Source organism: Perna viridis, chromosome 3 (genome assembly GCF_037379345.1).
Source record: "Perna viridis isolate PV_CMFRI_1.1 ecotype Kerala chromosome 3, ASM3737934v1, whole genome shotgun sequence".
NCBI classification, from domain to species: domain Eukaryota; kingdom Metazoa; phylum Mollusca; class Bivalvia; order Mytilida; family Mytilidae; genus Perna; species Perna viridis.
This window is the reverse complement of record NC_142447.1, coordinates 16,491,551-16,504,130: the sequence shown is the minus strand read 5'-3', so window position 1 is coordinate 16,504,130 and position 12,580 is coordinate 16,491,551. Positions and strand designations below refer to the sequence as shown.

Sequence of the window (12,580 nt, the reverse complement as noted above, 5' to 3'; positions counted from 1 at the left end):
TTGATAGCAATACTTAAAAGGTATTAGCTTATCATTAATACCATATATAACCCTCACTTCCCCTCTTGTCAATGCTTCTTCTCCCTCTTCATCATAGCAACTTGTCCATTCTCATAGGCACATTTCTCTAACCAATAAATAATCCATGCTTTTTTTTTTTATAAATGTATATTATTATAACATTATCAATTTAATTACACGTTGTTTTATTTGAAAACAAGTTTTAATCATATAAAATTTTGGAAATAAATAGACACTTTTAACCGGTTTGTCTGCCTCTTATTCGTAATTCCTTTCTTCTATTTCCCATCCCAATCATCACACGTACTCAGTCCTCTAGCACACCACAGAGTCGGAAGTAAACAATCTGTTTTTGTTTCGTTTGACCCGGTAAACCGAAACAATAGAATTAAAAACAAAATTGTAAAGCTGCAAAATTATGAACATTTTATAGTAAAACGGATAGGATACATTGTTTTGTTGCAATACCTTAAATAAAGTTGTCAAGCTGTAAATATATCAAAAGTTTACAATAAATCGGATCATTGCAATGTTTTGTGTAATTAATGTTTGAAGCTTTTATAAAGGAATAATTTGCATAATTAGCATGGTTCTACATACTGGCATCAAGTCACTACGTTCCAATATGTATAGGATCACCGTTAATTGCTTTAAAAAAAATGAACCATCCTGTCTGCTACCAGTCAATGATACTTGTAAAGGACGAATGTTGTCGTGATGTAATCAAACATTTCATCTTTTATTATCATTTCCAATAGACAGTAAGGTTAATTAGATTGATTATGAGAACGTTTTTAACTTAAGTTGTTGTTTCAAAAATGTACGCCTGGGAATAATTACACCTAATATTTATTTCAGATCCAAAAAAGATTACACAGAACCTGCAATATTTGTCTCTATTGAAATGATGTACACAGTGAAGTAATATAAACTGGCTATAGTCTTCAACGAGTATTATTTTTGACAATCTTTTTATTAATCACTGGATAGGAAAAAACGAAGCGTTTCTAGATACTTTCGATTGACTTTAACATTTCATGGTTCTAGTAAACAACAGAAAAGTAAAACTTCAGTCGTTTGTGCAATTGGTTTTTCCACCATACATGACAAGACAGGAAATCAATGCATGGCCCGGGGGTTTGATAACGAATGGAGAGCGCTAGTAGTTCCTATTTACCGTGCGTCTGGTTGCTCTCAAAAGGCAATAATCATGACTTAATCTACATGATGAATTGTCGTACAATGTAATTAATCGTTAAAGTACTTATCTGCATTTTATTACCTATAAGTGGCAATTTTTATTTTGAAACATTTCAGCCTTTTGCATGACACAGACCATGATCTCATACATATTTTATGCTTGTAGAATATACTTGGTTGACTTGTTTAGAATAATACATTTACTTGATATGAAATGTGATTTGACCGTCTTTTCTCTTTTTTCGCATGCTTTGAAAAACTGGCGGTCACCAGGTCCCATTGTTTTTAGAGATAAATACAACACATTTCATCATAATCGCATTATGTGAGCAGTAAAATGTTTCTGTCGTATAAGTCGTTTGCAATTGTTAAAATGACACCATGTTCTTAACGGTATATAATGATCTAAATTACAAAATTCATCATTTGGTATATCTTTAATCTCAATTACATCATTTAACCAATGTAATGTTGTGTAATGGCCTGACAACCTCTGAAGCTAGAGAAACAACACCTTCATTTATACATCTCAGTACAACAAAATTTTATAGCCATTTAATTTCAAAAAGATTATATTTTACAATCAAATGAACCTTTATTTAGTGACTATCTTTCTCCCCTGCAAGAATTTGTAAAAGTTATGAAAAGAAGACAAAATAGGGTCATTAAAGTCGGCCTCTCATCTTGATCGTCTAAATCGACAAATAGGAAACACTTTGATAAACGCTACTTTCATTTCTTTCTATATTCAGGTGAAATAAGTATAAATTTTCATTCTCTTTCACCGTACTTGACATTAAATGCGCAACAATAAGGCTGTTTTTTTTTCAAGAACTTGCACGAACTTCCCTTCACATTAATTCGACACTAGTTGTCATTTGCCATCATACTGTTCATATGCATTTGTGTTTTGGAACGGCAAGGTCGATTTGAACTACGCCAATAGCCCTTTTGGTATTTAGATAAACCGATATCCTTTGATATTTCCTCTTTTGTATCGTCTGTAAAACTAATCACCCTTTTAAATGATTAATTAGCAAATTAGCTTTAACAATTATACCGGTTGATTAATATTTATTCTGTAAAGAAATACTTAAAGCCTATCTAAAAATAAAATTGTTGGTGAAGTGTACATCTGGATGGGAATTTGGTCTCAATTAGTCCACATGATTGCAAAATTAAAAGAATTATGGGAGTCTAAAATTTCAAATGCTTTCGGGAATGACTTAATTAATCCCTTATTCCTCCCACCAAAAACATATGAAGGGTTCTTTTAATTTCACGAAATTAGAATTTTCATTTGAATAAATGTGTATGGCTGGACGTATTTTATTTCCGTTTTTGCTAAATAATGCCACAAGCTGCAAATCACCTACTATGTCCATTATATGTCAACAGATGATTGAAAACGTCCCGGCTATCTTTTTAATTGTCTACAGATTAACTATCTGAATATATTTATCCTAATTTAAAAAAAATAAAAAACTACCAAAATGCATCTAGATTAGATTCTCATCGACAAAATATAAAAAAAAACACCACAAAATATGACAAATTACTTCTCATGAAGATTAAATGTAAGATAAAAATCTCCAGGCCATAAAATAATTATTTATTCATAAGTCAATATAGCAGTATGACTCTATCATTATAGCAATAAACTTGGTGAAACAATATCAAGATCTTTGGTTCTGAAACAAGTAATGAACATGTTTTATTAGAATGTAATGTTACTTCTGATATGAACACTAATTTTTATTTTCTTGGCAGACGCGGGGCGTTCAAGACCGAACCTCTTTTTGGACTAAAAATTTGTTCGGTTAAGAAGGTAACCTGGCAGTCCTGGTAATATTTTCGTTTCACAAATTTCTCTCAAATATAACCCCGGGTCACCAGTGACGTCTTCTGTCTTTTTGTTGGCTGAGTGGATATGACGTTATTTCATTTTTTATACGTTCTAATGTTCCAATTTAAAAACAAAGCAACCTTTAAATATTTATTTCAAATTACTTAGATTACCTTTCGATACAAATCACAATAAATAAGTTAATTTAGATAATTTGAACTTTTTAACTTTATTTCATAATCGGCAATTTATTTCATATATTGTGCATATCCGTCGCCGGTGACCTGAGTCTATATTTTTAGCGATCCTAGGGTCGCTTACGATATTGACCAGATTAGTTGTTGGTTTAACAAGGCTGCAATACACTTAAAATAAGGTAAAGGGACTCTAGAAAGTTTTAGCTGAGACATGGTTTCGGATTTTGCATAGTTTGGTTAAGACACATTTGACTGTTTTGACTGTATGTAGTGAGACAGTTATGGAGAAAATATATCTACTATTTCGTATATATAGACATGAGGTTATATAAAAAATGCCACCATAAAAAAACTAAGTTCGTAATCTAATTCTAAATCGTAGCTTAAGAACAAGTTACCATTATCAATAAAAATTAACCAACTAGCATTTACATAATTATCAAGAACCATTCATAGACTCTTTGTAGTTTATAGTCGTCTAACCATTATGTAACTCTAAAAAGAAGATATCTTGTTAAAGTCTGTGTTGCCCGATGACATCATACATATGAAAATAATTAGTTCTGCGAATGTACGAAAAGTAAGATAGAAAAAAAACCAACTCGTAACGGTAGTTGATAATCGATTTTTTTACGTTTCAAATGATCAGTTTAGTAAGTGATGCAAGGTTATGTAAAAAAATAACTTATCTGTTCAACTCAGAGTTGACGTGATACAATCTGTAGAAATCGTCACTTTTAAAGCCGGTTAAGAACAACAGATAGTTTTTTCTTATTTAAAAAAAAATATTGCCATTTTATGTAGGGATAAAAAACAATCTCTCATTATTTTTATGTCTGTAAGTTTAATGAAAAAGTAGTCATAAAATTTTTGCAATGCAGGATATTTTTCTAACAGTAACCGAAAGGGTGTTTGAATGGAAGACTTTTCGATTATTAAGTTGTGTTAATTATTTTCATATAAAAATAAAACAGCAAAAGCTACCATAATTTATCAAATGAATGAAAAAAAAAAAGAGTTTGATGCAACACACAACTCACTTCCAATGTATCCCCAAAGTTTCTCATAATGCCCTTTGGTTTTGTTTTTTTTATTTTGTTTATTTCACCAATGACGAATTCGGCTCTACTGGCCTTTAACTTGTTCATGTAAGAACAACACTTGTCACGCTGAATGCAATCGGTCGAATTCCTTTGTTGATAAAAAATCACGTCTTTTGCTCAAGTTGTCAGATTTATTTCTAAGCAAACCATTTTCAACATGTTGAGGCCAAGTTGATAATTGATCAGGTAAATAATGGAATTACATGCAAGAGGAATATCTATTAAGTAAGGTACTACTTTTTAAATTTGTCTTTGTTCGGTAAAAAAGCTTATACTGTTTCAATGTTAAAGGGACATAATTTCAACTCTACCGCGTTTTACTAGGACCGTAATTGAAACTCAGTGTGAACACGAAGTCTCTTCCACATTTGCCAATGTAAAGTCATCAAAGCATTTAAAAAAATAAATTGAAATAAAACAAAATTATACTTGATAATCTTTTGTAGAATTTCTACTTATCGAATCACCGGTAAATACAAAATTAAGTTTTAAGTGTTGTGTCAAGGGTACTGACTATCTATCATACCACCGCGGTATGGAAATAATTTCTATGAATACACTTTATAACAGGACACGTCTAAATGTCATTCCATAAAACAATAATTTGGTTTCAAATATAAAAAAAAATATATGTACATTGTTAATCTATTTGTACATTCACAAATGACAAGCCCGTTTTGTATAATCAGTACACACTCAGAACCATTCAAATTTACATCCATAAGAGAAGTTGGTATAAAATAAATGATATGGTCTTTATCAAACTGCTTTTGTCTAAATGCCAATTAAACTTTATTCGTTGAATCTTATCATCTTACATCTCGTGTTAAATTAATCAAAACTAATTGAACTAAGAAGAGAAATAAACAATGAGTATAATTTTATGCATAGACCACAATGTATACATCTAGTTCAGAAGTTGTTGCTATGTTTATATATCAACAACATAGCAAAGCGTCAGTAGTTGGATAAGTAAAAACAACATGGCATAAACGTAAACAAATGAAACAGAGACAATCTAGACGCTCAATGTAGCAAACCGAATGTGAAATATTGCACATAAAAACAAAAGATAAGGGAAACAAGACGTCAAACAAAAAATCTAGAGCACTTGCGATGATAATCCCCCTAAAAAAAAACAAAACAACAAAAACAAACAAAAAACAAAAAAACAAAAACAAAAAAATCCGGAGTATTATCAGGTTTTTAGGTAGGGTAAGCATGTCTTTCTTTACCAGCAGTATCGGTCTTACTGCAAGTGAGTATAATCGAGTAATGATATAACAACAATGAAACTCCCCGACACATGTCTTACACTATTCACAGAAGTTTATATTAATGCAGAAAATACGACTGGCCAATAGATAAAACTCGCACTACTAAGCGAAAGTATAATATAAAAAAATATAAAAAATTGAAATATCCGTTTTGACTTACATGACACAATATCAATGATCAATTCGCACACAATCTTATTAAATTTTTTACCTGTATTAGAACACAAGATTTCTTCTACCACAAATACAAGAAGTTGAAATATAATTCCAAGAAAATAAGTCATAACTGTGCTCCATGTAGCACTACTGTTGTCCTCTGATTTACGAAACTGACTGACTGTTACAAGCAGAAGCTTATGATTACTTGAATTAAGTATAATTTCCTGCGCTTCCCAATCGTTAATAGAGTAACAGTAGATCCCAATATCAAAAGTTCAATAGAATTACTCTACAGCTCGCAACGAAGGCTGGGTCATTATCTTGTCAATTGAGCAGTTACGATGATGTCTAATTGTATGGTAGTAAAGAACTCCTAGCTAGAGTAATTGAAATTATTCAAAAGACTGTCCTGGAACAAACGGGAAATGTTCAAGGGCACTATTCTAAGTATATAAAAAAATCTATTTTTAAATGATAGCTTTACTCGGTGAACTTTTATTGCTATTTATGTAAGGCTTTAAATACTGGCAGGCTAATTGAAATCATGTACGTTAACTAAAATGTAGTCCTAAGTAGCATTAAACAACGTCCAGATTAAAAAAAGTTAAATTAAGCTAAGACAGATATAACAAACTACACACACAATAGGAAATAATTATAATAAAAACAATGAAACTATAAACCACGTGGATTAGTACACCTATTATTATTTTGTTTATTTATAACAAAACAGTGAGAAAAAAAAAACCAATGGAGTGCAATATTTTCAATAAAGGCACAATTGAAACTCTGTTTTAGTACATTCAATAATGACATCGGACATTTTGCCAAAAATGTAAGGAAAGGGGTTTAGAAGTTTTCGTATAGTATTAAATAGTTAACTATGTTGTTATTTCATCAATTATTCTATTAACTCTTTAAATCGAAATTTGCAATGTATATAATTTGCTTTTTTATATTTATAACCAGTGGGTCAATGCCACTGCATGTGGATGAATTCATCAACCCAGTATTTATACTATTATAACCCCTACCTTTGTCGTATTTTAACTATTAAAAGTTGCAACATTACAAATTTCAGAATAACTAAAGTACTGAGGCTTCCCACCGATGTTAGAACTGTGCGAAGCAAATTTTTAATCGTTCTCTCCGCGGGACTCGAACTCGTACCTCTGTGACATCTATAGCAACACCGCCTGTGCAAAGTGCAGCACCCTAGACCACTCAGCCATCTAGGCTATATAAAACGATATCTTTGGCTGGCTAGGTCATTCCTCCTCGTAGGATAAATTCAGGGTTGTAACTTAGTACATGATGTTATGTAGGATAGAGGATCAAACTAACGATACATGCCACAACAAATATATATATATATGTGTAAAGTAACTATAAGATTAAATGATTCTTTTAGGTATATGCACAAAAAATGCAACATTCAGTGTAAATACATCGGGTAAAGTAGGTATTGGTATGCTTTTAAGAACTTTGCCTGGTTTATACATATGTACCTGCAAATTTCCAATCGAATCTTAGATTCTAAACCAAGCTTGTTGGGGTTGTTAAATCTTTCATATTTATTTGGGTTTGTTCTTCACTGTTATAACAGCGCTAATGCAGCTATATTGGAAACATCTCATTTGTAGGTACTTGTACATTGATTTCTTGATCTGAATTTGATGGCGAAGGCATTTTTCAGAAATTGAAAGAGACCGACAAATGTAACTGCGTAGTGGAAGAAGTAAAAAAAAGGAGTAATAGCTAAAAAACAGTTTTAGTGTACCAAAAGAGACAAAGATATGCTAGCGCATATCTAAATTCTTCCGTTGCCTTTTCGTAGAGTCTTGGAATTTTAGCTTGTAAGAGTAATCAAGGGAACCAAGATTATAGCGGTAATCAAAAGAATGCAATCCATGGACAAAGACCAGACATGGAAAACAGACATACACAACGAAGAAGATAAAGTAACTAAAATCATACATACAAAGTAACAAAAGCAAAAAAGCAACTCGGACTCCACTAAAAACTGGGAGCATGGACCAGGTGCACCGGTAGGGTAAGCGTCCTCTGCTTTTCTAGAAACACCCGCCAAGTTGCTAAAACAGTAAAGTCCAGGGTAGACAAAGGAGGAAAGGAAAACTATGAACCGTTGAATAAATCTGTTTTCATGGAGCAAATGGATACACCATAACGATCCACGAGTTCATGATGACGACCATAAAACTTCTGTAGTGATGACTTCAATCTTGTAGCAACATAACCCTGTTCCATAAAACCTATTTGTTAGAAACATCACCAATTATGAATACAACTTGGAAGAATAAATATGGTGTACCACAAGGTATCATGATTAGATTAAGTAAATGTATATGTAGTTCAACCTCGAATTATACAATCTTATAAAAAGCTGCAAATATATACTGATAAAATATAAAAAGTAATCCAGTTGACCTCTTGTCATGGGAAATTTTTTCTAAGGAAAATTCATTTTGTCTTCTATACATTATTTAATCCATTGTTTCAAAAGAATTCCTTTGACATCGGACAGCAACACTTGTGAATGCTTTTATCCTATTCTCTTTGCAACTATAAGAATGTGGGACTGATACAACGATGATATTTAGGATTGAATATATATTTTAAATAATTAATGATAATCGATTCAATGACAATCTCATGGTAACCTTTATAGAAACGTGAACCGGCGAATACAGATGGAGATTTAAACATTCTATTTAACAAATTCACCTATGGTAAATTACATTATGGTCTGATATTAAATTTAAAATCGAAGAAAGTTCTTTCCCTACATCAACCTTTTATATGGTGCTTTAAATCTCTGATTTTGTCATCAATTATTTGATTAATTCCATACATTTCATTTCAAAAAGCACGTTTCCATAATATACAAGCCTCGTCGCTAAATCTAGACTTCCTGAAAGCTTATGCACTGTAATCGGCTTTTGTGAAAACATTTTACATAGTTGTATAATGCATATCATTTGTCACGATTATAGTGTTTTGTCATATGCTTTTATTCGCATTAGCTATTTGCTCTCCTTTCGTTTTCATATTTGCAAGTAAAGAAAGTATTGAATCATCAATGAGAAGGGATTAGGAATACCCTATGAAGATGAACATATAAATGCGTTTGAGCTCTGTATTAGTATGATGTTTTTTTTATTTTTATTTTTGTTGAGGTTTAAATATCATATTCTGTATCTTGTACGCTGTTGTTTTATTTTTGTTTATGTTTGAATAAACAATTATCTTATATTTGTGATTACTAAAAAGCTTTCTCTAAGCAGAAAATTGATTCGCTTTCAGTATGCAGCGTATATACAAAGATTCAAATCAAATTTTGGAGTTTGTCCCTGGATTACATTCTTTTGATTACCGCTATAACCTTGGTTTCCTTGATTACTCTTTTAAATCAAATTTTTGCTTTCAGTTTTTAGTGGAGTACGAGTTGCTCATTACTTTTGTTATTTTGTATGCATGATTTTAGTTACTTTATGTTCTTTGTTGTGTATCTCTGTTTTCCATGTGTGGTCTTTGTCCCTGGATTACATTCTTTTGATTACCGCTATAACCTTGGTTCCCTTGATTACTCTTTCAAAATAAAATTTAAAAGTGCAATATTCAGTAAGTAGTTCAAAGAAATTCAATAAAAGCCATAGGTGCCAGACAATGAGAGGCGACTTTAAAAGCATTTACAAGTAGATGGTATTATGGTTATTTTTGAAGGGTGTTAACATGTATAGGTTATTAATTTGCCATCAAAAGATAAAAAAAATGAAATAACGTTTCATTCATTTAATTCTTATCTTACATTAAAGACATTGTTCATTTGAGTTTTGTCTGGAAAAGTGGACATGAAACAGTAAAAACCTTTTTCGGAATCTGAGATATAGAGACAATTATTGGTGTGTCTCTATAAGAATCAGGCAGTTAATAAAACATATTATAAAAATAATCCACCACGTTGATAGTATGTTGACACTAATTGCCCCATAGAGAAGTAAAGACAGAATTTTCAATTTCATATTGGTAAAATGACATAACTTATCTAAATGCATTGTAAACGAACATACATAAAAAAATATGATCTTCAATAGGACGGAGACCACAATCACGTATTCGCCAATCACAATGTCAAGGACATAATACTCTGTCAAAAACTTCATTTTCTTACCTTCTTTTGAAAACGTAGGATACAGGTATCTGATAGGAAATATCCTGAGGAGAGAAGGCTTCTTTAAATCGAAACATACACTCAGATCTTTGAGTTTTTGACATGCATATTTCATATTTTGTCTGAAGCGTACAAATACTTACACACAAATGGTAACTATTAGATAAGGCAAGCGACCTCTAGATATCAAATAAAAAAAAGGGAGATGTGGTATGACTGCCAATGAGACAGTCATCCACCAAATGCCAAGCAACGAAGCATTTAACTTCTAAAGGTCACCACACGGCCTTCAGTGATGGACAAAACAGATACCAAAAAGCAAGCTGTAAAGCACTTCAAAATGAATTATGTTAAACTATTCATAAAAGAAAACAATCGACCTAATCTATAGAAAAAAATGTAAAATCAATAACATCGAACAACGACAACCACTTGACTACATATTTCTGTCTTGGGACAGGCACATAAAGAATGTACCGGGGTTAAACATATTTGTGAGCGCTTCACCCCCCCCCATAACCTGGGGCAGTGGTGGGAAAAGACATCAATAAAACGAACGATAAACAACCTGCTGAATTCGGATTATACTCTTGCGATCAAGACAGAATAAAATAACCTTAACTTATGGGACAAAGACAACAAGCTGTACTATTCCATGGATTGAAAGGATTCACCGTGCAAGCCCCACTCATCAACTTTATGGAGATTATCAGGTGCCTTTATACCTCCCATTACCGAATCAATGTGTCGTCAAATTATGGCTACAAACCAGTAATGTCACTTCCCATAGACTCCAATGCTAATATCACTAAGTTCAATGTATTATGGAGCTTTTACCTCAAGTTTAACCTGAAGAAGACTATATATTACCTAAAAGCTGCATGTTTACACTAATAAGCCTGAAAATATTATCTGGGGTTTACTACCTTGCAGTGCGACACTGGCTCCTAGATAACAATGAGCTAAAAATAGAAGAATGGGAATTCCCATCCATTTCACAAAAAGGGGTCTTTATGCAGAACTCATAAAAAATATTTCAGTGAGTTACAGTGATAATTTTATTGTAGAAATGAAGAAAATATAATTCCCCGCAAAACACAAGCTCACTTGTGTAGATTTGATGTGCACGTTTCCACAGCAACATAACACATGTGCATAAAACTAGTGTAGGACTATTTTTGCATACGTTCTAAAAGCTCAATGGTTAAATTAGTGGTATGTTACCTGTTTATTCTCGGATTGTTGCTCAATATAAGCGTATATTTGCACCCCACTGGGTAAAAAAAAACAAGATTTTTGTGGCTCAATTGTTCGAGAGTCTAAGTCGTCATGGGAAAGCATCCACCGAGAAACAAAATACATATAGGAATCAGCATGCATGTAGTCCAATATCTCAGTTTTACAATGGTACCAAGAAATTTGCGATGACACTTCTAAGGGTTTTCGAGTAAAATGAAACAATGTTCCCCATCCAACCGAAATATTGCCCAAATTCTGAATATTAGTTTTTCGTGTTTTATTTATGTTGAAAATTAAATTATCTATTGAATGATGCCAAAATTGAGACGTTTTAGTTGAGCTATAATTTTTTACAGGAAGATTGAAAAACTGAGTTTTCGCATCGCCACAAGTCATCAAAAGAACCTTAGCAGTATCAATTGTTATAATAATAAACAGAAAATACCAAATAAGCTATTCTTTACTAAAGCATAGATACTCTAGGGGTTTTGACATTAAAAATATGTCAATTTAAATGATTTTTCGGTGGCGTATTATAATTTTTTTAAAATTTTCTCGCAAAGTGTTATCGCAATTTTCTTGATACCATTTCAAAGTTTAGACATTGGGCTACATGTTGAAATCTATATATGTCAACTTACCTCGTTTTGTAGAAAGACGAAGTTCGAAGGATTTTAAAGAAAACGTTAAAAATGGACTTTTGCCTCAACGAGGTATAAAAAATAGCCACAACATACAAAAATGCTCACTATATAATTTTGCAACAAAACGATTCATAAATGGGAGGTATTAGTGTTGCTGAAAATCATAATTTTTGTTGATGAGTAGGGGGTGCACGGGGGAGGGTTATCTCAGCCCAGGTACTATATCTACCTCGGAAGTTCTAGAGTACTCACTGTTTCTGTAAGCTAGTTAAAAATCCTAACACCTGGTTTTCTCAGACAAAAGTATCAATAAAAACTCGTCCAACAGGATTTGGTGAAAGCATATTATGAAGTGTCGAAGAAAAACAAGGTCTTCGGGGGTAATATCAAAGATAAATTAGCATTGGCGGAATTAGAACGAAATGTAATAAAGTTAATCAATACTTCTTTTTGCTTGTGTCAACAGAACATTTTCAGCATCATACTCTGATATTCAAGTATGTTTCCGTGTAAAAATTCATATTAAAAAACAATTTAGCCTGCATAGTTGCATCCATACACCCACATGTACATGACTGGCAATAGATGAATAAAATAATATTTCTTAATTACTAGTAAGTTTATGATTATTGATCATAACTATGTAAGTGAATCATATTGAAAATAATATGAATACTAATATAACACAGTGTTGAATTTTAT

The 12,580-nt window shown here is 32.0% G+C and overlaps 1 protein-coding gene across 2 annotated transcripts in view; it reads right to left on the bottom strand.

The window, feature by feature from the left end:
- LOC148621199 (protein amalgam-like) overlaps nucleotides 1-12,580 on the bottom strand; it is a 93,618-nt gene that overhangs the window by 27,250 nt on the left and 53,788 nt on the right. Inside the window, exon 1 of one of the 2 annotated variants that reach the window (XM_088575317.1) lies at nucleotides 5,856-6,241. The exons of the other annotated variant lie outside the window; for it this stretch is intronic. Coding sequence (XP_088431443.1) covers nucleotides 5,856-5,928 — 73 coding nt within the window. The 5' untranslated portion in view covers nucleotides 5,929-6,241. Of the gene's footprint in view, nucleotides 1-5,855; nucleotides 6,242-12,580 lie in introns of those variants that run through there. 2 annotated transcript variants of the gene reach the window in all.